This window comes from Pristis pectinata, chromosome 11 (genome assembly GCF_009764475.1).
Source record: "Pristis pectinata isolate sPriPec2 chromosome 11, sPriPec2.1.pri, whole genome shotgun sequence".
Classification (NCBI taxonomy): Eukaryota; Metazoa; Chordata; class Chondrichthyes; order Rhinopristiformes; family Pristidae; genus Pristis; species Pristis pectinata.
In genome coordinates this window covers 43,834,266-43,860,913 of record NC_067415.1, presented here as the reverse complement: position 1 = coordinate 43,860,913, position 26,648 = coordinate 43,834,266, and the positions used below count along the sequence as shown (strand labels likewise).

The 26,648-nt window shown below is 39.9% G+C and overlaps 1 protein-coding gene across 35 annotated transcripts in view; it reads left to right on the top strand.

The window, feature by feature from the left end:
* picalma (phosphatidylinositol binding clathrin assembly protein a) overlaps positions 1–23,335 on the top strand; it is a 120,558-nt gene extending 97,223 nt beyond the window's left edge. For 28 of the 35 annotated variants that reach the window (XM_052025599.1, XM_052025596.1, XM_052025597.1 and 25 more), the window contains 4 exons: positions 11,916–11,975; positions 12,855–12,959; positions 20,928–21,030; positions 21,865–23,335. In XM_052025599.1, coding sequence (XP_051881559.1) covers positions 11,916–11,975; positions 12,855–12,959; positions 20,928–21,020 — 258 coding nt within the window. In that variant the 3' untranslated portion in view covers positions 21,021–21,030; positions 21,865–23,335. The remainder of the gene's footprint in view (positions 1–11,915; positions 11,976–12,854; positions 12,960–20,927; positions 21,031–21,864) is intronic. The other 7 variants (XM_052025606.1, XM_052025605.1, XM_052025602.1 and 4 more) reach the window with 1 other exon arrangement.
* The last annotated feature ends 3,313 nt before the right edge of the window (positions 23,336–26,648 follow it).

Here is a 26,648-nt window from a genome sequence, read left to right as displayed (position 1 = left end):
CCCCACACACTTTTTTTCTTCTTGTTCTTCCAGTCAGATGTGGTGTGTATGCCTGTGGTTTCATGAACTCTTCATGTGTGAAGAAATTGCCAAAGTAGCCTGTAATGCATGAGTTCTCCAGTTTCTTTTAGTCGTCTACTTTGGCAGTGGTCTGACACTGAATATGAATGGTTGCATATGTTAATTTGTGAAGCATACACCACCTGTGGCTGATGTGCCTAAAAATCAAAACTACACCTCTGTTTAAAGCATGATTTGCCTTGGAGAATTTCTAGTTCTATTTAACTTTAGCTATATTAAAACAATGTGGAGTAAGTTATCCCTTACTGATAAACTAGGAGAACTTCTTGTGATTTGTCAAATATTCTTGTAGCAGATAGCAAATGTTTATGGAATAGTTTCATTTGACTTTTACAAGTGATAGCCTGAAGCAGCACTAAATAGCACTATGAATTAACACTGCTGTTAATCATATTTTCCCAAGTTTGTTCTGGAACTTGAGCATTTCTTCTTGCACACTGCACTGCCCTTTTAAATGAGAGATGGGTAGGCCCTTCATGAAGCTATCATAACTAAAATCAAAAGAAAAGGAACTGAAGGTGCTGGAAATCTGAAATAAAAACTGAGCAGAAGATACTTAGGTCAGGCAGCATCTGTGGAGGGAGAAATAGATTTAACATTTTGCGTCAATGACCTTCATCAGTAATGGAATAGTGAGAATGTAGGCATGCTTCAAGTTACAGAAAGAAGGAAGGGTGGAGTGAGCATTGGAAATGGCTGTGATTGGCCGAAGACCAAGATTTTTCACATGTAAGACAAATTGTTAATGCTATCTGAAAGAGGCGATGAACATTTGTTAACCATAGCTGACCTTTCTGAAAGAATGGAATTGAGATGCAGAACACAGCGATTGCAGGAAATCTGAAATAAAAAAGAATGCTGGATCTCAGCAAATACTCAGGTCAGGTAGGATTGGAGGTGTACAAATAGAGTGAGAGAAAGGGGACAGAAGGAAAAAAAAAGACCACTGGAACTGAGATGCATGTTATCCATTTGTAACATTAACTCTATATTGTTTTCTCCATGTTACCTGATCTACTGTGTATTTCAAATTTCCAGAAACTGCTGTGTTCTGTGCATCATAATTCCATATTTACTGCTTCAATTCATCTCCCTCCATTATCACTCCTCCAGACTGATCAGCTTTGATCAACAAATATTCATCATCCACTTTGAGATGGCACCAACAATCTTGGTCTCCATTTCCATTTTCTGTTACTATAACCAAAATCTATCTAGCCTTCCCTAAGCAAATACACGGCACGTTTCTATCCATGGAAAACCAGAAATGAAGATAGTACTCTAAAACCAAAAACTGAAGCAAATCATAGATTGCCTTTGGTACTTTTGTACAGGGTGTTGGCGAGGCCACACTTGGTGTACTGTGCACATTTCTGGTCCCTTACCTAAGAAAGGATAAAGCAGCATTGGAGGCAATCTAGGAGGGATAAACCAGGCTAATTACGATACAAGACAATAGTCCCATCAAGAGAATTTAAATGAGTTGGGACTGTATTCTTTGGGATTTTGGAAGAATGAGTGGTGATCTTATTGAAATATATAAGATCCTAAGGTAGCATGACAGAGTAGATGTTGAGATGTTTTCACTAGTGGGAGAATGTCGAGCAAGGGGACATAGTTTCAAGGTGAGGGGTCGGTCATTTAAAACCTGAGGTATGTAGAAATTTCTTCTCAAAGAAACTGGTGGATCTCTGTAATTCTCTGCCCCAGAGAGTTGTTGAGGGTAGCTCATTAGAACTATTTAAAGTGGAGGTAGACTGGGAATTGAGGGCTATGGGGATCTAGCACAGAGAAGAAACCAAGGCTTGGGATAGAACAGCCTTAATTATATTGAATGGCAGGGCGGGCTTGAAAGGTTCAGTGGCCTTTTCCTGCTGCTCTTGTGTTTTTGTATTCTTGACTGTCTTGTGTAAATCATTTAGTTGCAATATGTGGGGAAGGAAGAAATGTGGTTAGATTTTAGCTTGATGAACCACACAACCAAAGTATCACAAATTGCAAAACCTCTCTTAAAGGAAGAAAATGAAAACACTCATTATTTTCAGGATAAGTTTTAAAAATAGATTTGATAATAATGGACTTGTTTAATGGGACAGATCATGCTTACTATGACCAACAGCTCCATGAAGAAACACTGGCTATGTCATCCTTGCAAATTGGCTCATCTCTGACTTCCATTTGTAATGAAACATGGAAATCAGATGAGCAGGACTTGCCACAGAGACCAGTGACTATGTGCTAATGTACTGACCTGAGCCATTCATTCTAATGGATTACTGAATTTAAGTAAAAAGATAGGTGCAGGTAATTGGTATCTTTATTACTTTGGGCAGTGGGTGCAATAAATACTTAACCCCATTTTTGGTTTCCCCAATATTTTGATTGAAGTTTTTTTTAAATTCTCTTGTTGAGAAAAGTCCAAGAATGACATGGCATGGTTCGTGAACCATGTCTTGTCTATGTATTTGTACCATGGTCATGATCCATTTCTGAAGAGGTCATGATGATAAGCTGGGGGGAAAAAAATAGTTGTGCCTTATCATCAAGGTAAATATCAAGGTAAAAAGGGAATATTTCACATGCAGGAATTGGTGAACATTGAATTACATTTTATCACCTGCCTGATTATTAAATTCTAATGAGGTTGCTTATTTGAAATGATTATCAAACTATTCAAAATAAAGTGCCCCTTTAAATTATTGACAGAGATGGCTTCAAAGCTTCTCCTGATATTGTTTATTTTAATTTTTAATATGCATTTAATTTACAAGTATACATGCAATTGTTCATACTGGAGAGTTTTTGTACCACATTTGTTTAACCAAACTGCTGCTGTTGAATTCTTGAGAATCTAGATTTGGGCATCTTGTTTCCCTTAAGTTCTGGCTGATTTTACTGCGATTCTGTAATGACCAGTACAAACTTTTTATTTGTTCATTGGATACTGGCTATTGAACAGTGCAGATGAACTGTACAGAGAATGTGGCGAATGTGCACGTACACACCTGTGCACATGCCGGTCAGTCAATCATCCAGTGGATCAATGGCACGAATGTGGCAGTATGCATGCGCGCACCTATACGCATGAGTGCACTGACTGGCTGATCGCTCGGTGGAGCGATGACGCCCTCTGACGAGTGCGACTTCACTTTTGCTGCGGGATTTCGGGGACTGGTGCACCTTTAGGTCTCCACAAACCTCGGGGATCTATAATTGTAAGTTGCTCAGTTTGTGCATTTTGATTAATATGAATCAGTAAAGACGTTTATTCTACTGCACCGTTGTCGTTCTTGCACCATGCATACGTAACAATTGGCGACGAGGATCAAAACAAGATGGCCTCTCTACTTAAAGCACACAATCCATTTTGGGCCACAACTATGGCAAAACCAACATCAGAAACCTGGCTACAATGGAAGAAAACCTTCCAGGACTACATCCAACTTCTACCAGTTTTAACACCAACGGTGGAGCTGCAGGAAGCTACCAAACTCAAGCTGCTTTGTGTGCACTTGGGAGAAATTGGGCAGAAATACTTTGGTGTTCTGCACTGGTAGAACAAAGCTGAATTGGCCAGTGTGTTTGAGGTTTCAGACAATGTTTAGGGGATGCAGGACAATTTCTTTACGGCATGCTTCAGGTTCTTGCAGCTGTGACAGACCCCCGATGAGAACATAGATGATTTCAACACAAGATTAACTCTGGCTGTGCAGGAATGCAGATACAAAGACATCCAACTGAACAAATTCAAAGAAGTGATGCTTTATCCAAGCGTTGATTATTGGAGTCTCTGATGAGAAGAAACGACTTCCTGTCTGAAAAGCATGACTTGTCTTGGGACAAAGCGTGCTCCATAGCTTGTCACGGAGGCAGTCAAGAGAGGCCTTGCACAGATTCAACTGCTCCCAGCACCACTTATTCAGGCAGTATTAGAGCGAGAGCCCCCTCCTGAAAACTTCAGTGTTTGCCAGCGTTTTGTAGACCCGCAGCTTCCAGTCAAAATCACGTCAGCCTTCACAGAGGTGCCATCTGGTGAAAGTTATGTCCAGTGGTCCGACTGCAAGCATCAAAAGACCATCTGCTGGTTCTGTCAGAAGGTGCGCCACCTCGAAGGTGTGCTTCGCAAAGCAACGTGCTGCATGAAACAGAATTCGACCATCAACTCCACACAAGGAGATGGCTGCTGCGAAGAAGTGGACACTATTTTCCAAACCCATGAACTGGACCATCAGAACCAGCCTCCATACTTGGTTATGCTTACAGTAGACAACCAGCCTGTGAAATTTGAGCTGGATACCGGGTCAGCCATCACTTCGTAAGCGAATCATCTTTACGCCGGATTCCAGAACTATAACCTCCAAGTTCAGTGTTTCACAGCTACACAGGAGACAGCGTCGACGTACGGGGCGTGTTCACGGCAGAAGTTGTCCACCATGGAGACCTGTTCCACTTACTGGTGCATGTTGTCAGGGGAGGCTAATGGCATAATTTGCTGGGCAGAAACTGGATTAAAAACATTCCATCAGTGCTATCCTACATCAATCGTGTTGGGGGAAGCCCTGCATTGAATACTGTACTACGAAAGCACCTGTGTGTATTCCAAGCAGAGGCTTCAGGTCAATACCATGGTCCAGTGGCTAAGTTCCTGTTTAAGGAGAACTGCCAGCTGAAGTTTCACAAGGCCCGCCCAGTGCTGTATGCTGTGGGCCCAAAGATAGAAGAAGAACTAGACAGCCTACAGAAAGTTGATGTGATAGATCTGCTGCAGTACTCAATGGGTGGCTCTGATAGTACCCATCCTCCAGTCTGATGGATCAGTGCGCTTCTGCAGCGACTACAAACTGACCTCAAACCCCGCAAGACTGAATGCATATCCACTGCCACAGATTGAGGACTTGTATGCAACCTTGTTCAGAGGCCAACAGTTCTCAATGTTAGACCTGAAACACGCCTACAATCAGGTCACCCTGAATGAAGATTTTTGGAATGTTATGACAATCAATACACACAGATGCCTGTTTCAGTACAAGCGGCTGCCATTTGGAGTGAGTTCTGCACCTAGGATATTCCAATGCCTTATTAATGATGTATTGAAGGATATTCCTCGCGTCTGTGCTTACTATTTTAGCAACCGATACATCAGAGTCCCATCATCTTGAGACACCAGACAGAGTACTCGCTTGTTTAGAGGAAGCTGGCTTTACTGTAAAGAAGGGGAATGCACATTTTTGGCTGATTCAGTCGATTACCTGGGCTTTGAAGGCAGCAAAATAGGTCTCCATCCACAGAAGCACAAAATCAAAGCCTTAAAAGAGGATCCACGTCCAGGAAACGTGACACGCATTAGAACTGCTTTTAAATCAATCAGCTGCAGTGTTAAAGCCCTTATACTGACTACTCCAGAAGGACCAACACTGGGAATGGTCAAGAATGGAGCAACATGCATTTGAATAAATAAAAACTGCCCTCAGTTCTTTGTCCTTGTTGGTGCATTATGATCCTAAAAAGCCTATAGTCAAGAAACATGATGCCTCACTGTATGGAGTTGGGGCCGTCCTCCTACATCGAATGCCTTTCGGAACAGAGATGCACTGCTTTTGCTTGAAGGACATTGTCTCAGGTGGAGACGAATTATCCACAGCTTGACCGAGAAGCCCTAGCTATTATGTTTGGCATCAAGCACTTCCACTTGTACATGTTTAGGTGGCCTCTCAAAATCCCCACAGATTTTGGGCTTAATGAGGGAGATGAGGTATCCAACAAATGTCACCACCGAGAATGCAATGATGGGCATTGACCTTATCTGCTTACTCCTACACAATGAAGTATACCCCTGGAAACAAAAATGTCACTGCTGATGCCTTAAGCAGATTACGAATTGTTGGGGGTACAGTGTCCGGCACCCTTCTGTTCACCTGTTACAAAGCCCAGGTGAAACACCAATCAAAAGTCACCTCATTAGGCAGTGGACAGCCCACGATCCACTCCTATCCCAGGTAAAAAGAGCACTACAGGTTGGTTGGCCCGCTGGCCTTTCACCCGAATTTCAACCATTTACAAATCACCAATGTGAACTGAGCCTACAGGATTATGGGCTAGTCGAGTAGTGGTTCCCTCTCAAGGCCACAAGTGCATACTCGGCAAGGTGCATGACACTCACCCTGGGGTGGTCAGAATGGAGGCACTTGCGAGAAGCTATGTGTGGTGGCTGAAAGTGGTGGACAAGGTCTACACTCGACTCGCGCATGAAGAAAACTGGCAACAGCCATCGTCTAACATTGTAATAGTCAAGTTGCAGGACTTGAACTGCGAGATGGACGAATTGTCAGGCGACATTTGGATCACGTACACCAGCGAAGCAACGGAGGACCTGGCAGAGCCACAGAAGCATCCCCTGCCGATGAAGCTATCGTTCAAGTAAATGAACCAATGGACACTTCATCAAGAGGGGAGGACCTTCACAGCCCACTAACCTCTGCATCGGCTAATCAGGAAGACAGAGAGAAGCCGCCCCCCTGCAGCAGTCCACGAGGTGTCTCAGCCGGTCAACCGATACCAGGCAGAATAGTGGTGGAAAAATCTTCTCAGTGTTTCTGGATGCTCTCTTAACCTGTTTTCTTCTCCTGCAGTCCCCTCCTATAAGGGGGAGGGATGAACCGTACGCAGAATGCGGTGAATACGCTAGCACATACCTGTGCATACGCACATGCCAGTTGGTGGATCGATGGCAAGAATGTGGCAGTACGCATGTGTACACCTGTTCACATATGTGCACTGGCTGGCTGATTGCTCGGTGGAGCAACGATGACCTTTGATGTGCGCAACTTCACTCTTGGCGCGGGACTTAGGGGAGTCACGCACTTTTAGGTCTCTGCAGACTTTGGGGATCCACAATTGTTATTTGCTCAGTTTCTGTATTTTGATTAATATGAATCAGTAAAGATGTTTATTCTATCGCACCATTGTCGTTCTTGCTCTGTGCATATGTAACGGGCACTACTTAAAATTTCAGCATTTATTTGCTGAACCTGATGATTGGCTTTGAGATGGCAGTGGTGAGCTACCTTAAATCACAGAAGCTCATATAATGAGTATCATTAGGGAGTTGCAGAACTTTTCCTGCAGGAGCAATGATACACTTCCCACTCAAAATGATGTGTGATTTGAAGTGGACCTATGGCCCTGTTCCCGTTCTCTTTTTGGGTATTAAAGTTCATGGGTTTGTTTGGTTATATGAATGATGCATTTGTGAGTTGCTGTAGTATTTCTTTTTAAATTGCATCGTAGCCATGATGGGTTCACAAGACAAGGGAGCAGAAGTAGGCCATTCGGCCCATCGAGTCTGCTCCAAAGAAAAGGGAAAAAGAAATGAGAAATTGGGGGGGCAAAAAAAAACTATTTTAACCCCAATTTCCGGCCTTATCCCCGTATCCCTTGATACCCCGACTAATTAGATATCTATCTATCTCTTCCTTAAACGCCTCCAATGATCTGGCCTCCACTGCTGTACGTGGCAAGGAATTCCACAAATTCACCACCCTCTGGCTAAAGAAATTTCTCCTCATCTCTGTTTTAAACCTGTACCCTCTAATTCTAAGATTGTGCCCTCTGGTCCTGGACTCACCCACCAAGGGAAACAGCTTGACCACATCTACTCTGTCCAGTCCTTTCAACATTTTAAATGTTTCTATGAGGTCCCCTTTCATTCTTCTGTACTCCAGTGAGTACAGTCCAAGAGCTGACAAACACTCATCATAGGTAAGCCCTTTCATTCTGGGGATCATCCTTGTAAATCTCCTCTGAACCCTCTCCAACATCAGCACATCCTTCCTAAGATATGGGGCCCAAGACTGTGCACAGTATTCCAAATGAGGCCTCACTAGTGCCCCGTACAGCCTCATCAACACTTCCTTACTTTTATACACTATACCTCTCGAAATGGATGCCAACATAGCATCTGATTTCTTTACCACCGATCCGACCTGGTGGTTAACCATTAAGGTATCCTGCACGAGTACCCCCAAGTCCCTTTGTACTTCTGTACTTTGAATTTTCTCTTCTTCTAGATAATAATCTGCCCGTTTATTTCTGTTTCCAAAGTGTACAACTGCACATTTCTCAACATTGAATCTCATCTGCCATTTCCTTGCCCATTCTCCTGAACTATCTAGGTCTCTCTGCAACCTTCCTGTCTCCTCAATACTCTCTACTCCTCCACCTATCTTGGTGTCATCCGCAAACTTAGCCACAAAACCATTTACTCCATCATCCAAATTGTTAACGTACAAGGTAAAAAGAAGCGGCCCCAACACCGACCCCTGCAGAACACCACTAGTAACCGGTAACCAACCAGAAGGAGATCCTTTTATTCCCACCCTTTGCTTCCTGCCAACTAGCCAATGCTCCACCCATTCTGTTATCCTACCTGTAATTCCATGACCTCTCATCTTATTAATCAGTCTCTTGTGCGGCACCTCGTCGAAGGCCTTTTGAAAGTCTAAATACACAACATCTACTGCCTCTCCCTTATCCACCCTACCTGTGATTTCTTCAAAAAACTCCAATAGGTTGGTCAGGCAGGATCTTCCCTTCACGAAACCATGTTGGCTAGGACCTATCTTGCCTTGCACCTCTAGGTCTTCCATAACCTCATCCTTGAGGATCGATTCCAATAACTTTCCCACCACCGACGTCAGACTAATAGGTCTGTAATTTCCTTTATTGCTGCCTCCCACCTTTTTTATACAGCAGAACTACATTTGCGACCCTCCAGTCCTCTGGAACCATGCCGGAGTCTATCGATTCTGGAAAATTATCACCAATACCTCTACTATCTCTAAAGCCGCCACCTTCAGAACCCGGGGATGCACCTCATCCGGTCCAGGAGACTTATCAGTCTTTAGCCCATTTAGTTTTCCTAGCACCTTCTCTCTTCCAGTGGAGGAGCAAGTAGTTAACATGAATGGAATGCCAGTTAAGAGAGTTGCTTTGTCCTTGATAGTATCAAGCTCCAGAGCATCATCAAAACTGCACTCATTTAGGCAAGTAGAGAGTATTTCATAATAATGTACATGCTTTACAGGGTGCAAAAGTGAAGAGGTTCTGAACTGTTCTATTAACACAGGACAAGCCTGGTTCAGTTATGTTCCTGTTTAGTATTCACTCTCAAAGTGAAGCAGAACTTGTGATGTTAGTGGTATTGAATACTAAAGGCAGGAGTTGAGACTTTTGGCAATGGTTATTGCCTGGCACTTGTAGGGTGCAAATCGCACTTGTCACTTACCAGTCCTGGGTTTGCTGCACTTGGTTATTGACTTGCCTCAATATTGAGTAAGTTTTTATTGATCCCATTCTGGCGAATGTTGCATTACTTTTTATGTGTAGATATTTCCATCACACATCTGGAGTTTGGTTCCTTTTTGTTTATTTTTGAAGGAAAGCTGTAATAGTTCCTTATTCAAGTGGTCCCAACAGAACTTAACTTGAACATCAGTGAGCTTGGTGAATAAGTGCTGCTTGATTAATGCTCTCAAAGATACTGTGCTGAATATGGAAAATAAACTAACTCGATTGGGGTTATGATTTTTGGGCACGGTGCGTACCTACACCATTTTGTTGGTTGGATCTGAATGCTGTTGGTGTACAAGGATAGTTTGGCTGGAAGCATTGCTATTTCTGGCACAAGGTTTCAGCACCACAACTAGGATGTTGTCAGAGACTTGTGACCCTTGATCTAGCCAATGTTTTCCTTTGTTTCTTGATATCATGCAGAGTGAATTGAATTAGTTCTGTAATAATAGGGTCCTCTGGAGTAGAAATGCGTGGATCATTCATGAAGTGCTTCTGGCTGTGGAAGGCCAAAAAAATCTTTGTCTTTTATACTGGGCTCTGTCATTGAGTGTGGAGCTAGAAATGAAACTTCCTCATTTTCCTGTAGGAATCTAAGTCAGCTCTGAGCATTCATGTCATTCCCAATCCCTAACTTGTTTCCCTGTAACCTCTCTCACATGCCCATTAACTCACCAACTTCTATCACCCAACGACACAAGGGCCATTTTACAGTAGGTAACTAATCTACTGTTTTTTTGAGATGCAGGAGGAAATCAGAACATCCACGGGTAAACCCACAAAATCATTGGTGAAGCATGCAAACTCCACACGTACAACATCCAAGTTCTGGATCAAACCCGGGTCCCTGGTGCTGTGTAGCTGTAGTTCTCACTGTTATGTCACTTCCATTCATAACTGGATGTGGCAAACCTGGTGATATTTGTTTTGATCCTTTTAGTTTATCTCTCTCTGTCTCTCTATAACATGTTGCTATATAGTTTATCTCTCTCTCTCTCTCTCTCTCTCTCTCTCTCTCTCTCTCTCTAACATGTTGCTATATAGTTTATCTCTCTCTCTCTAACATGTTGCTATATAGTTTATCTCTCTCTCTCTCTAACATGTTGCTATATAGTTTATCTCTCTCTCTCTCTAACATGTTGCTATATAGTTTATCTCTCTCTCTCTAACATGTTGCTATATAGTTTATCTCTCTCTCTCTCTCTAACATGTTGCTATATAGTTTATCTCTCTCTCTCTCTAACATGTTGCTGTATAGTTTATCTCTCTCTCTAACATGTTGCTGTATAGTTTATCTCTCTCTCTCTAACATGTTGCTGTATAGTTTCTCTCTCTCTAACATGTTGCTGTATAGTTTATCTCTCTCTCTCTAACACGTTGCTGTATAGTTTATCTCTCTCTATAACACGTTGCTATATAGTTTATCTCTCTCTCTATAACACGTTGCTATATAGTTTATCTCTCTCTCTCTCTCTCTCTATAACATGTTGCTATATAGTTTCTCTCTCTCTCTCTCTCTCTCTCTATAGCTATATCTATATCTCTCTCTCTCTATATCTATATCTATATCTCTCTATAACATGTTGCTATAGTTGGTAAGTATGCATGTAGCTTAGCCCAATGGTGTAGCTTCACCAAGTTGGCATCTCATTATTGGGTGTAACAGGTCCTGGGGCATGTTTTTTATATCTTCATTTAGCCAGAGTTAATCTCTTAGCTTGATGTTAATGGTAGAGTGGAATGCATTGAACTATAATTCTACTGCTGCTGCTGACCCAAACTGCAGCCCTATTTTGAGGAGCAAGATTGTTGTTAATCTGCCACAGTAAATCCCATACAATGATGCATTATAATGTTGGGACTTCCTGCACACAGTTTTCAGTCACTCCTACCATACAGTCATGGGCTGTGAAAGATAAATTAACATAAGCAAATTCAAGAAGCCTTTTCTTGCTGTGTTGGTTTTCTCACCTCCTGTCACTAGTTTTCTCACCTTCTGTCACTAGTTGTAGTGGTTTGATAAAATTTGAACTCATTATCAGATGATTGGTCTGGGTCTCTGGTCTACCAGTCTAGTAGCACAGCCATTATGTAACTATTTTGTGATTCTAATCCTATGTTTTGTTGAAATGAAGTTTCAGGGGATATTTTTGCAATTTCAAATCTGTTGTGAAATTTAAGAAAATTTCACATTCTAGTATGATTAACCAATTGTATAACTTTGGCTGCAATTCTGTGTATTAGGTAATTGACCACACTTCAATGTAAAACGTATGTGAATTACTTTGTATTTTGGGGAACTTTGAGGAAATGCAACATCAGCGCATTCTCATTTTCTGTGCATTGCACTATTTTGCAAATGACACCATAGTTGACTGGATAATTACATAGCATATTGTTTTGGGTTTGGAGGTTATCTTTAAATGTATATTTGTAATTGTGGTTAAATTTTTTTGCTATCTTGTAATCAAATGATTCTGATCTAGGCTCCTCCCATTATGGCTTACCCAGCCACAACGCCAACAGCAGTGATGGGATATGGCATGGTAAGTTTTTAGTTTTTATTTGATCTTTTGCTTCTCATTGCACAAACTATTTTTATACTGAGCAGATGTGTGTTTTAAAAAAAAGTTTTAAAACATTCTTCAGTTCATCTGAGGAAAATGCTATTTAAAAACAGGTTGTAACTTGCCTACACTGCATATAAAGCTACCTTGTAATTTTGATTTTCAGTTCTCAAATGTTGGTGGTTCCTCTATTCATCTGTGTTGGCCAAAAGCTTTACAGTGATCATTGTATTACCAAAGTATTCCTACCTGTTATAAAAGGGCAATATTTTCAGGTGGAACCTATGTCTTTTACTATCATAATCGAGTCATTAAACTTTTCTCATTATATATAAGAATTTGCTTGTACATATCCTTTCTTTGAAGATCCTTATTATTTCCTGAGAAAATCAGTGGGATGTCATTTCCTTCAATATTCAACAAAATAGTACAGGGTGATTACTTTTAACGATTGGAAACCATTCTTTGAATCTGCTAAAATATTTGGTGTACTTTGTATATTTTGTAATTAAACTAAGCAGTGTAAAACTTAAACACTGCTCTAAGTTCAAGCAAGACCTGCATTTCAGGGAAATAGTGTTCGCTGAAAGTGGTTTGTATCGCGATTTTCCATAACACGAAGCTGCATCATCTGTATGTGCTTCAAGGAATTCAAGTTGATTTTAAAAAAAACACTTACTTAGTTTTTTTTCACACAAATTCTTGGGAGTGAATTGTATTACATATATTTTTGGGTAGTGATTTGTGAATTCTGTAAGGGCTCATTTCCATTACCTGAATGGCCGTAATGCAGGGATCACCTGTAATCTTATAATCCGTTTGTAGGAGGTGTAATTTTTGTGGTGTTTACTTCTCTAGCCACCTCCAATGGGAACTATGCCTTTGATGACACAACCAACGATGATGTACACTCAGCCAGTCATGAGACCTTCTAACCCCTTCAGCTCTGTACCTGGTGCCCAGGTATTTTATTTTTGTGCATTTTTTTTAAAAGTTGTTCTAGCAGACTGATATATTTGACTATTTATTTACCTGTTAAATAATGGTGATACCATTTGAAATTTTACAAAGATTGAACAGATGTAAAGAAATTTTTTCCAATATTTTGTTTAGAATGCTATAGTGTTGCACTTTGAATTTGTCAGTGACTTTGAGGTAGCAGTGGAAGCACTTGTATGGCAAAGTTCTGCTGCTTTTATTTATAATGTGACTGAGTTGACAATTTGAAGTCAGTTACAAAACTGCATGTTGTATTGGTCATATTTTAAGAATATTTCTTCATAATTTGTCAATGGTTAACAGTAACTGAAGAGATCTCAATTTCACTTTCATTTTGTAGGATTCTGAATTTTATCTGAGTATCCTATATGCTTTGCCATGTAAACAAATAACCAATGGCCATTTGAATGCTTCAATTTTTATTGTGTAATATGCATAGTCTTTGTACTTGGCACTTTCTAAAATGCAGTTGAGGGGATGGAGGTAAAAAGTCATGCTTCCACGTGTTGGAACGAAGTATGCATGTTTCAGGAAGTTGGGGAGTGGTGGTGCCGAGGCCAGGACTGGAGAGTGGGTCTGGTGGAGTGGAGACTATCTGCAATTTTCCAATTGTGAATTTTTGACTCGCTCCAAGTCATGGCATGTTGTACTCCAAACCTTTTACACTTTACCATGAATATTCTGTCTGCTTTACTCCTTGACAAGGCTAATAGCACCTACAGGAGACTCCCACATTCGGTTGTTGCATTCCTAGAAAACTCCCCATAATGTTATTTTCTGTAATGTGAAACAGCATTATCTGCGCATGCATCAAGAAATGTGAGGTGGAAAAAAATGTTTGTTTTTCTCACGAGTTCCATGAGAGCAAATTTTACTCCGTATCTCAAATTTTTGGGTAATAATTTGAGAATTCTGTAAGGGCGAATTTCCATTACCTGAACAGCTGTAATGCAGGGGTCACTTGTATTGGTTTTTCATGATTAACTTAACATGATCTGGCTGTCAAGTTTCCCCCATTAAAATAGAAAGGTGCAATTTTGTCATCACAAATCTTTAGCCATTGTATTATTCATAAGGCAGGGGTGTGGATGTGAAGATGGATAAAACTAGATGTTTTTGATGGACGGGACTGATAAGTTTCTGCTCTTATTTCTATTGACACTTTTTAGACATTTTCCTGGTTGTTGTCTTGCAGCTATGGAATGTTTATTTCTGATTTCCTTTGACTGTTTTTGAGTAAGTTGGCTATGCTTCAGTATGTAATTGATGTCTCCAGATGCCTGTTGGATGTGTGAAAACAGCATTGATGGAGCTAAATTCTGACCCTTGCATTTCCTATAGAATGCCTGATATTGGAAACTTGTATCTTGTTTCTTTTGCAATGGAACAAGGTATTAATGTACTGCAGTAACTGTCACTTAACTTTTCAAGCAGTTTATTGGAGAAGTCTTATGCGTATTTAAGTTTTTTTTTAACCTAACTGCTTTCCTTTTATTCCGTTTTGCTATCACCCGAAATACATCAACTCCCCAGTTACTTGTACAGTCTTTTTCACGTAGAAGTTGCACAGTGTAGACGTAAGGGTAGACAAAAATGAAGTAAAGAGCAATTTCAAGAATAGTCACATAAGTATTGTGATATTTTCAGAGGCTGATGGGAGACTTCATAGAAGTTTATAAGATTATGAGAGGTATAGATGGGGTAAACTGTCAGAATATTTTTCTCAGGGTAGGAATGCCAAATACCAGAGGGCATAGCTTTAAGGTGAGAGGGGGTAGTTTAAAGGAGATGTGCATGGCAAGTTTATTTGCAGAGAGTGACAGGTGCCTGGAATGGGCTGCCAGGGATAGTGGTGGAAGTAGATCCAATAGTGGTGTTTTATATGGCACACGAATATGCAGGAATGGACTGATCTGGATTGTGCAGGCATGAGGGATAAGCTTAATTTGGCATCATGTTTGGCTCAGACATCATGGGCTGAAGGGCCTGTTCCTGTCCTGTTTTATGAGAACATCTGGCAGTAGAAATCATGGGTTTATTTTCTTTTCCCCCTTTTGAGTCAAGCAACCCTATTGCTTCCTGGATGCTGTGAGGTTTTTCATTACACACCATCAATTGAACACTTTATTTACAGTTATACATGACCTTTATTAACAAATTAGTGGAGTCTGAAAATTGCATTTAAGATCTGATAATATAAAGTCTGTATTTTGTTTTTGGTGCGAGATGTGTCCTGGTAATGGTCTTGTATTATACATTATGAAGTTTCTGTTTCTTGGCTAATATTAGATTGCCCAGTCTTACATTGACAAGAAGAGACTGAACTAAATTTATTTTGTGGAGATGAGAAACTGTAGATGCTGTAATCTGGAGCAAGGAGAAAAAATCAAACTGCTAGAAGAATTCAGTGGTCAAGCACCAACTGGGAGGAGAAAGGAGGTGTTGATGTTCTGGATGCAGGGTCTTGACCCAAAACATTGACTATCCCTTTGTCTCCACAGATGCCTCTTGCCCTGCTGAGTTCCTCCTGCAGTCTGTTTTTTGCTCCAGATTACAGCATCTGCCGTCTGTTCTGTCTCTATGCACTATTTGGAGTTTGGTTGCATTTTATTCTCTGCTCTTTGTGATTTATTCTGCAAGTGTTGGGTATATTCCATGGATGTTTCAAATTGCATATTTCACAGAGTAAATGCCAAAGGACATCTTGCTGACCTTTCAGCTCTGCGCAAATCAGTTGCTTCCACTTGAATGTATGAGTCAGCATTCCCCTTGCAATAAAAGCTTGATTGGGAGTGTGAGCAGAGGGCATGCAGAGCAGGACAAACTGGAAAGAGAATGGAGTACAAGGCAGATGTTTGAATGGAGGCTATATCTATGCAAGGTGTTCAGGGGTTAATTTTCGTACTCAAAACTCAGAAGTTTACATGTCAGGCCTCTGCGCACCAATAAGGGGATTCTCACCAAAATCAGCTTCCACAGCTACAGTCTCTCAGCAAGGCAAAACAACACTTCTCTGGTGGCAACCAAATTGTGCAGTTCAGTACCTGGTGACTTGGCAGCAGTGATGTCTTGATTTTGCAGCAGTCCACCATGCCAGCTGCATTTAAGCTCCAGCAGGAAACCAAATCGTGGTTCCTGGGCTATCTTCTGGAAGCATTGCTGATTCTGGTCTGTTTACAAAACATAAACTGAAACAGTGCTGCTGCACAAAATATGATTGCATGCCATAAAAGTGCTTCTGGAGCCCTGCTACATTGTGGAAAATGCTACCATGCTGTCATGATCCCTGGTACACAGTTCGCAACCTTCGTGGAGGAGACAAAACAAGATGACCCTTTACTCTTGTGTTGTCCATGACTGTGCTGCAATAATAACAATCTAAATTTCCCCATCACCTCTGGTCTCACTCTTTATCTTTTATTTACTGAAGATCACAGTGATTGTATAGCCACATACATAAATAAGAGAACACAAAATAAGCATTGTAAGCAAAACATCTAAATGTCATTTGTGTTGTATTCCAAACAAAAGTCAAGCAATTGCCCTTGTGCATTCTTTAAGTGCCTGTCTTTCTGTGCTTCAACAGTGTACTGGAGGTTCACTGGATTAATTCCTGGGATGCTATTACTATTGTATGTGGAGGCTAGGCCTGTATTTACTAGCGTTTTGAAGAATGAGAGCAGGGCACAAAAGGTATCAAAGGGTATGGAGGGAGAGTGGGAATATGGTATTGAGATGCAAGATCAACCATGATGCTGAGTGCAGGCTACAAGGGCCAGATGAACTACCACTGCTGCTCCTCTGTTTCAATGGATTGTTACCACAGCGGTTGCAACATGGTTTGTGGAAGACTGCTAACTCCCAGTGAAGAAGACAACAGAATGTTGTGGAGACTATCTTGAGTAGCTTTGGTCTAAAAGCCATTCTGCAGTCCGCACATTCTGACATGGAGCAGCAGCTAGCTGACAGGCAACTGCAAAGGCACATACAAAATGTCAGTTTTTGAAGGATGAATGCTCTTTTCTGAGAGAAGACAGGAGGTTCACGATCAATGGAATTCATAGTTGTTGCTACCTTGGGCGAGAGTTTTGGAAATTCTCTTAATTAGTTGGAGTGCAAAATTGCTGGAATGCTATGAATCTCATGTAATGTTAACAACATGAAAATAGCAAGGCTGCCCTCGTGTTGCGTGACTAGCCTTGCATGGCAGCCCTCTGTTGGATACTTACTGCTTATGCTAAATTGAAACTGTAACATCAACCATCGTGGAGTTGACTACCCCTCCTATCCTAGAAAGATGGGAGCCAAGCTCTGCACAAGGTCCAATGCTACTTTGGTGCTGGATTCTTCCATGGTTCTAGACATTGAACTTGGGCTTTCTGATAGGTTCCCCAATGCACCGGTCATTTCATTGCATCTTCCTCTGTAACGTGCACATGAGTTTTCTGTGGTAAACGATTTTACAGGTGCCCTTCTGAATGGATTATCCTACCTGCTGCCCTGGTGGCAGAGTATTTGTACCCCTCATGATACATCTCCATTCTATAGCTCTCATTAACAAAGCATATCAGTGTCTGAGCTGATTACTGAGTATGAGGAATCAAGTGACTGTGTTTTCATTGTTAATGACAATATTTCAACCTGGATTATCTGAGTTTCAATTCTTGGATATCTAAAGGGAGAAAGGATTATTTCTTGGTGTGTACATTCCCGCTGCATCATCAGTGCAGAAAAGACCTTCACTAATCATGGACAATAGGTAAGGAGACTGGTTTCAAGCTTTGCCTTGCAAACCTTGTATTCTGAACAGCAGGTTATCTCGTATTGTTCACTGGTTGCAAAGTGACCTGCTTTTTGTCATGTGGAGTAAAAAGCAGTTTATAAGACTGGGAATTTTTCAAGAAATGTGTTTTCCTAAAATTCACACCCCCAAAATGGGGAGCATTGTACACAAGTGTGACGTAATGGAATTTTAAGATAGATATTAGCCATGGATCCTGAATGATAAAATGCTGGTAGGCGATTGATTGGGTGTATCAGGCTAGTAATGTTGGGATATGATGTTTGAAGATGGAGTCGCAGGCAATAATCAATTGTGCAAGATCACTGAAGTTGCAGCATAATGTTCAAGTTTACTGGGCTCAGCTTATGGCAGTGGCTGCTGTGACTTCGGCTTCCGCTGCCTTTTGAATGTTTCTGGTGGGGTCTTCTATAAGTTGACATTCTCCTGTTTTCGAAGGGGTGCAGGTAAGGTCTAAGCAATGTGAGTAACCTTAACTGAGATCAGCCACTGATGATATTGGCCCTCTGGTAATACATCAAATTAGGATGAACTGCACTATTGATAGATGGATGATGAAGGAAATATAATTCCACACCACTAAATTATGCAGCTGCCTGCCTTGTGATCACTCAATGCAAGTTAGTTGTTTATTGAATTCTGTGCTTGCTTTTGGGATGATCTAAATTAGTCTTCCAACCCCCTCACTCAGATTCCCAAATTGCTCCATATAGGTTGTTCAAATGCAAACGCTGCTGGTTTGGATAGGTAGACATTATGTAAAATATGTTTCAGGGTTGAACTTATTTTCTGTTGCCTGAATGGGCTGTTTGTTTCTCATCTACAGGTTAGTGGAATGCTTTCTTGAGTTTGAGTTACAAAGTTATGTACCAGTACTATGTGATTTGGAAATTAATTGTGATATATTTTGGCTTACTTTGAAGTAAAGTCCCACACAGTCCCATGCAAGAATGTCAGAACAGTTTGGTCTCACTTCAGCTTTGTTGAAAGTTATAAAGCATACAAGTGTGAGGATAAATTTATTCAAAATCTTAGCCTGGCCATGAATTGAGATGTTATTCCAAATAAAGCAGTATTGTGTTTTACAAAAACATAAAATAAGCCCATTCTGTGATTTTATAACAATTCATCATTATTTTGTTTAAAAATTGAATTGTATTTTAACCAGCATAATGAGATTTGGGTTGTAATTAGCATAAAAGGTTTTATATTAAGTGGTCTTTCGCAATAATGTGATTACGTGGTTGTTGCTGAGTTACAGATTCTTCCCACAATTTTGCTAGAAATTTAAAGTAATGTGACACCATTCATAATATGCACTTTTAAAATGCAGTGCATATGACAATAATGAATTATATGGACAGAATGTAGAACCTCCTGAGGGTTTGTCTGTTTGGCAAAATTTGAATTGGTAGGTTAAATGTGTAAAATTCATCCCTCAATCGTGAATCAGGGAATTGATAATGGACCAATGATGTAGAGTTCTCATGTATGGAAGATGTAGCAACAGTAATTATAGGTATGAGTTTTCCCTAGAGCTTTCCAGAAATAGGATTGCAAATGTTTCTTTGGCACAACCTTTTCCCTAATGAATAATATAATACAAAATGAACTTAAAAATTATCACATAGTTCATAGAATTATTTCTCTTCATGTACCATGGATAGTTTGTACTGCCCATTATCTTATCCAGTCTGCTAAATGTGCCAAGAACAAACTAAGTGCTTGAAAAATGTTTTCTTCAATTCTGAGAAGAAATCAACTGAAGGTTTAATTTCAGTATAACCATTTTATTTGCTTTGTCTTTGACTCTACGTGAATAACATGTCTATAGTAAAAATAGGAAATGCTGGGGATACGCAGCAGGGCAGGTAGCATCTGCAGAGGAAAAAACAGTCAATGTTTGAGTTCAGTGAATTCTGATTTTTTTTTATTTCAGAATTCCAGCACCTGTGGTACTTTGCTTTCAATAAACCTTGCCTGTTTCAGTTCCCAGTAAATTTAATTATTCAGCTTCCCTTGCAAGTCCCATGTTGCAAATAGTTAATTCTCCTGTGCTACTATCTCTGAAGCACAGAACAGCCACTTTTAGCTGCTGTCCCTCCCACCTTCAGTTAAACAATTAGAAGACCGGAGCCATAATTTTTGGCTTCCTACATGGATTCCATACATTTGCTACCAATTCCGCCTCGCCCCACAATCTGTTCCCTTGCATTCCATATTCTCTATCACAATGACTGTCCATTTTCTCCTTTGTGACATTAGCTCATTTTTAACACCGTCTCAGTCTGTTGGTTGCTGAATCCTGCCCCCCTCTTCCCCCCTTCCCCCTTCAATTATTCCTATTAATTTGCCTTTTGCTGTTTTTGTTTCCATACACTTCTGTGAAACTGTTTGATGGCTTGTTAAAGACGCTGTGCAAGTACAGGTTTTTCTGTTCCCTTTAAAGCTACAATTCAACAAAGTAGATTTTATTATTTGTGAAAAGAATCAACAGATGATCATTTGCATTTGCTGAGGATGTTCCACATAACTTTTCTACCTGCTTTTCTTCCTTCTGGACCAGCTGCAGCATTTTCCATTCAGGAAGGTGGGCAACAGATGATCTGTAACTCCAGTCTATCAGTTCAAATTTTGTTTCCCCATCGTCCCTCCATATAAGGAGATGAATCCCATGATTCATCTGATGATTTTCCTGATATTAACATGTTTTGTAAATACCCCCTCTTAATCTTATTTTTAGAAAAGTAAATTATGTACGCCTCAAATATATCTTTCAGGCATTCAAATGCTAAATTGTAAGAATCTGTCATTTCTTGTTTGGTCAAGTTTTATCAGGAAATAACACTTAGAATGGTGTATTGCGACAGTATTTTGATTAATAAAAGCTAGCCATTCCTGTGTCATTACCTCAGTTTAAATTATAAACAATTTTATTGAGAAGTCAATTCTGCTGAAGCCCTTAAACACTATTTTGTTAAAACTTGAAGTATGCTGGCACAAAAATTGATTCCTTGAAAAATCTTGCTGTCATTCCTAAAATGGCAATGAGTTTTGGCATTGCTATCATTGATTTCCTGTGTTCTTTTCTTCGCATTTTCTGCTTTCACTTTCTTCACTTTCTGAACTAGTTATCTACAGCCTCGAGTCCTTCTAGTCAAAGTCCTCCTAGAGCTCCTGGAAAGGATCCGTTTGCAGAGCTCTCTCTCAAGGACTTCTTGTAGAACAGACAAGGTATTCATGGTGTGATATGTATGTTTGTGTATGCTACATTCGGCAGTTGTCAGAATGGTCTCTAAAACTATCAATGAGGCTGCTACATCAGCATTGCTGTTAAAGTTTGCTGAAATATTTAATTATCCTGCCAGTAATGTTATTGCATGGATATTGTGGTGTAATTGTGCTTTGTGGCTATATGTAATGTTGATTTACTTTTGTGAATAGTGCATGTACAGATTAGCACATAACATTTCTTTCATGGAGTTCATACCTTGGCAACCACTTCAGTCAGAACTAGGTCCTGTTGGCCAGTTTAAACATGTATCTGTGTTTAAATTTCCACAATGTAGGTTAATTTACTGTCACCTGAAAAAGCTTCAAATGCACCACAAAATAGTGCAAAAATTGTTTTGAAATGCACATAATGTTCACTACTGATATAATAATGGTGTCACTATTACTCAGTTTATCACTGCGATCTTGGACAATCAATCAAACAGCATGACCATGTAATGTTGGTCAAACTTTGTTTTGTGGGGAAAAAAAAACTGATGATCTTGCTTGTATTCTTATGTTGGGTGTATTGTAGTTCCTTTCATTCCCTTGTTTCACAAAATGCCAAAAGAACTCTCATCTACACTGGTCGGTGTTGATAATTGGATCAAAATAATTTGAATTTAAATTGAGTTGCAATGGGAAAAAAATATTTTGTGAGTTGTACTTTTGGGATGAACTGTACTTCACTTTATAAGTAAACAATAATACAAAATTTCTGAACTGCAGGAGAAAGTTTGCCTAATAATTACCTGAAAATAATGAGCTGTTTTCCATTTTGTTTTTCATTTTCAGATGCAATTTATGTAGTGGTATCAAATGGATAGATTCTGAGAAGATGAGTGCTAAGCAGCAAATTTTTATTCTTCATGCAAAATACTCGCTGTTGTGAAACTATCTTCCATAAGGATGACCTCAGTAAGGAAGTAAAACAGGATGTCAGAATGATCAAGATGGGACATTTACTAGAAAGCAAATGTTGATGGACAAACTTCAGCAGCAGAGGGAAGGGCTTTTGATGGAGTGATGACTGATTCAATCAGGATTTTAATTGGTGCAACCAATTATACTCCACAGTACAACGTTTTGTTCCCATGTTGAGTAAAACCTCTTAATTTAGAAATGGTGGCTTGAAGAACAAGTAGGATCTACAACTATATGAAACAACTGCTGGAATGTAAATTATCAGGAATTGGTGAGGTGTTCTTTGAAAAGCAGCAGTAAATTATGTAAACCTGTTCAACAGTTTTTTTTCACAATCATGCTAAAATTATTAATTCATAATTTTACACTTTATTCAAGTTTTGCAGTAGACATTCCTTGTGTACTATATTTATTTATGACTGTCAGATTAAGTAACAATATTGCATCAGATGCTTCCTGTGAGGATTAATATAGATGTGCATGATTCATCAATTGGATGAAAACATGAGTTTGAATGAAAAATACAGTTAATTGAAAGATGAAGCACTAATTATTCTACAAATCAGTTTACTTATTCCTAGTACAATTATTTGTAGGCAGAACCAAAATCTTGAGTTTATATGGGATTTAGAATGAATAATGTATTAATCAATGTAGTTAATTCTGTGCCTAGGAGTTTGCGAGGGAACAGTTATTGACATGCAAAGCACGGCATTTGTATTTTGGCATTAGCATAAATGGGAAGGCCATTTTTATTGCTCCATGCTCAGTGTATCATTATTTTACATCCAAGTTTGATGCTGCCTTTCCTAGAATGTAAGGAATTGCCTTCAGTTCACAAAGATCCTCTACCTCCAATGGACTCCAAATCATTTGGAGATCTCAGAACACTAGAAAAATTTGTTTAAATGTCCACATATGGTGTCTTCACTGGTTCTGAGAAGATTTGTTTACACATAGTTGGATATGAGGGAATAGTTTCTGTGTAGATTTTTTTTTAAAAGTAAAGCAAGTTGAAAAGTAACACAGTAAAGCACTGTTGATCGGTGCTTCATTGTATATAACATAAATTCTGTCCACATCAGTGGTGTGAAGGGTAGTTTGAGCTTAAGGCAATTCAGTACATGAACTTAGCAAAATTTTGCTGCATTGTCTTTGCAGAATATATTTTGTTTAAAAGATAATATGTATGTAGGAGAAAATTGGTGGATTTTCAAATAAAGAGCAGCTTTCACTGAAATTTTGTTACCAGCTAGGTCCAAGTTACATCATCTTGATTACAAAAGATCCTGTGCATGGATATAACAACTCTGCATTATTTAATAAAAGAATTAAGCTGTTATAGGTAAGCTGTCATGTCATCTCAATCTTTTACAATATTAGAAGGGCTGTGTGTTCAGAAATTATATTCATGTTCATTTGTAAAGATCTTAAGTTTTGTCTTTTTCAAGGAAATAATAGAGGCCACACAGGATTTGTTAACAGTAGTCACCGATAATGATAATTTCTAAGTTTTTATCTATTTGTAGTGGAATCCCTTTTTAATCATTTTAATCACCCTGTTATTTATCAGAAAAAGTATAGTCATAGATTGGGTGATATTGACTGACTGTGTAGGATGTTTAGACAGAGAAGAAGTAATTTACAGTGAACCTTTTGCTTTAAAATAATTGTTCTCTTAAAATTGTCAATCTGTTGTACAAAGATGCGTTCTTTAATCTAGTGATCTCAGTAATTTTGCTCAAGGGCCCCTATCAGGTTATGAACTTCCAACAGGGTAGTTTGCATCTGATTGATTTTGAATATTTTGAGGAAATGTGAAAAGGATGGTGTCTATAAATATTCTCCATTGGGACATGCAGTAGATATTTAACAAAGTTCTACATCAGATTAGTAATGAAAAATGAAACTTCAATTGACTGCCTTGGTGAAGAGATTTGATTCTTTGGTGATGGTCCAGCACTTGGTATATCAGGACAAGCCTGGAAGTTGTCCAGGTTTTGCCACACGTGGCACAAATTTCCTCACAACTTGAGTTGCAAATGGAGCTGACTGCTGCACAATCATTGATGAACATCTTCCCCTCCGCAATTTTGATGTATTAGCTGACATCAGTGGGGCCTACGATATTTTCCCAAGGAACTTGTTCTGGGTGTGAAATGGCTGACTTTCAATAACAACGTCTCACTTTGTGTTGCATGAATCGCGCCAGGTGAAAGTTTCTTGCTTATTTCCATTTTATTAAGTTAAAATGTTTATGGTGAAAGATTAAATTGAAGATGCAAAGGATTTTAAGTGTACTCATCGCCATATGCTATCAAGGTACAAAGATTGTTCACCATCTCCTCGGGTTATAGGCAGAAGTTGTGATCCAGCTTTTATGAGCCCTGGTCACATTACTTCCTGGAGGGCTACATTTTGCATTAGGCACGTACATTCAGGAGAGATACCTTGAAGGAGTTCAGTACACACTCTTCAACCAGCTACAGAACTTTGAGTAAACTGAAATTAAGTTGCAAAAAATTTGGTATTTTTTTTTCCTCCTCTTTAGACAGATTATTGAAGAGTGATCTAAACAGTAGATTTTTACATGATAAAAGGATTCAAAAGGGAAAATAAATTATTTTCTGTGAGGAACCCCAGAACAAGAATTTAGAACGTGAACTAAACCACTTGTATGTGAAATTAAGAAGCAATTTTTGACATGCATATAGTGGTAATCTGACATTCTCTTCTCCCAAAAAGCTATGGATGCTGGGTCAATTTAAATCTTAAGCACTCAGATTTTTGTGTATTTGTCAGATAACAATCAACAATATGGAGCAAAGGTGGGTAAATGTAGTCAAGGCCCAGGCCAGGCATGATCTCACAGAATGGCAAACTAGGCTCAAGGGGCTGAAGAGCTATTTTGTGTTGTTATGTTCAATCCATGCTCCTCCCTCTTAAGATAAGAAACAGTTATTCTCTCCCCACCATTGCACATCACTAATGATATGCAAATAGTCAGTTTCTAGACAATTGTCATTATTGTGAATATTTTTAAAAAACTGCAGCTATTGGAAATGTGAAATAAAAACAGAAAATGCTGGAAGTGCTCAGCAGTTCAGGCCACATCTATTGGAAGAGAAGCAGTTAATATTTTGGGTCAAAGAACTCTCATCAGAACTGGAAAGCAGTGTGAAGAAGCTCATTAAGCTGCAGGGAGAAGAGGGATGTCTCTGATATGGTAAAACCAAGGTGACCATTGGAATTAGCTGTGAACACGGTTATCTGGTCAATGAATGAATGGCAGCAGTTAAGAGTGCAATTAAGAATTGTTGAGCAGAAAGACTTGTCTTGCAGGTATCTAAGCGTATCATCCAGGTCCAGAGGGGAAGAATAAAAACTTCACCTTCATACGGTCAATCTCTGATTTTTTTTTTTTTGCCTTCCTCTTTTGGATCATCTCAGGAGATAGGTTAGCTACTAACAACTCCCACAGCTATTTTGTTTTCCTTTCATCCCACCCTATCTTCTGTAAGGACTCTATTCCATTCTCCTAGTTCCTCCATCTCCATTGTATTTGCTCCAGTGTTGAGATTTTCCATGTAGGTGCCTCTGAAATGTCATCTTCCTCCTTGAACCGTGACTTTCCATTGTTACCACTGTTAACAAAGCCTTTGACTGAATCTCATTTATTTCCCCATGCCTCTGCTGATACTCTCTGGGATAGAACAAGGATATAGAACATAGGCTTCCCCTGGTCCTCACCCCAACAGCCTCTGCATTCAACAGATCATTCTCTGGAATTTCTGCCACCTTCAGAGATTCCACTGCCAAATACTTTCCCCTTTTCAGTACTTTGCAGGGACTATTCCCTTTGTAACTGCCTGGTCCTTTCTTCCATTCCCACCAACCAGCCCCCTTCTTCCCTTGCACCCACAGGTAGTGCATCACTTGCCCTTTGACCTCTTCCCTTCCCACCATCTGGGAACCCAAACAGTCTTTCCAGATGAAGCAGCGATTCACTTGCACTTCCAATGTTGTGTATTCCATCCATTGTTCACAATGTGGCCTCCTGTACAATGGAGAAACCAAACACAGACCGGGTGACCACTTTGCAGAACATCTGCTTTCAGTCCACAGGGGCACCCCTGAGCTTCTGGTTGCCCACCACTTTAATTCTCCATCCCACTCCCACTCTGACCTATCAGGCTGTGGCCTCCTGTACTGGTACAGTGAAGCCTAAGGCAAGCTTGAAAAGCACCTCATTTCCTGTCTGGGCACTTTGCAGCTTCTGGACTCAAATGTTGAACATAGAACAGTACAGCACAATACAGGCCCTTCGGCCCACCAGGTTGTGCCGACCTTTAAACCTCACCTAAGACTATCTAACCCCTTCCTCCCACATATCCCTCTATTTTAAATTCCTCCATATGCTTATCTAGTAATCTCTTGAATTTGACTAATGTACTTGTCTCCACCACCGCCCTAGGTAGCACATTCCATGCCCCAAACACATGGGTTTTTTCTGGGTGAAAAAAACCTTCCTCTGATATCTCCCTTGAACTTCACACCCATTACTTTAAAACCATGCCCTCTTGAGCACCTGGGAAAGAGGTGCTGGCTGTCCACTCTATCTATTCCTCTCAATATTTTGTACACCTCTATCATGT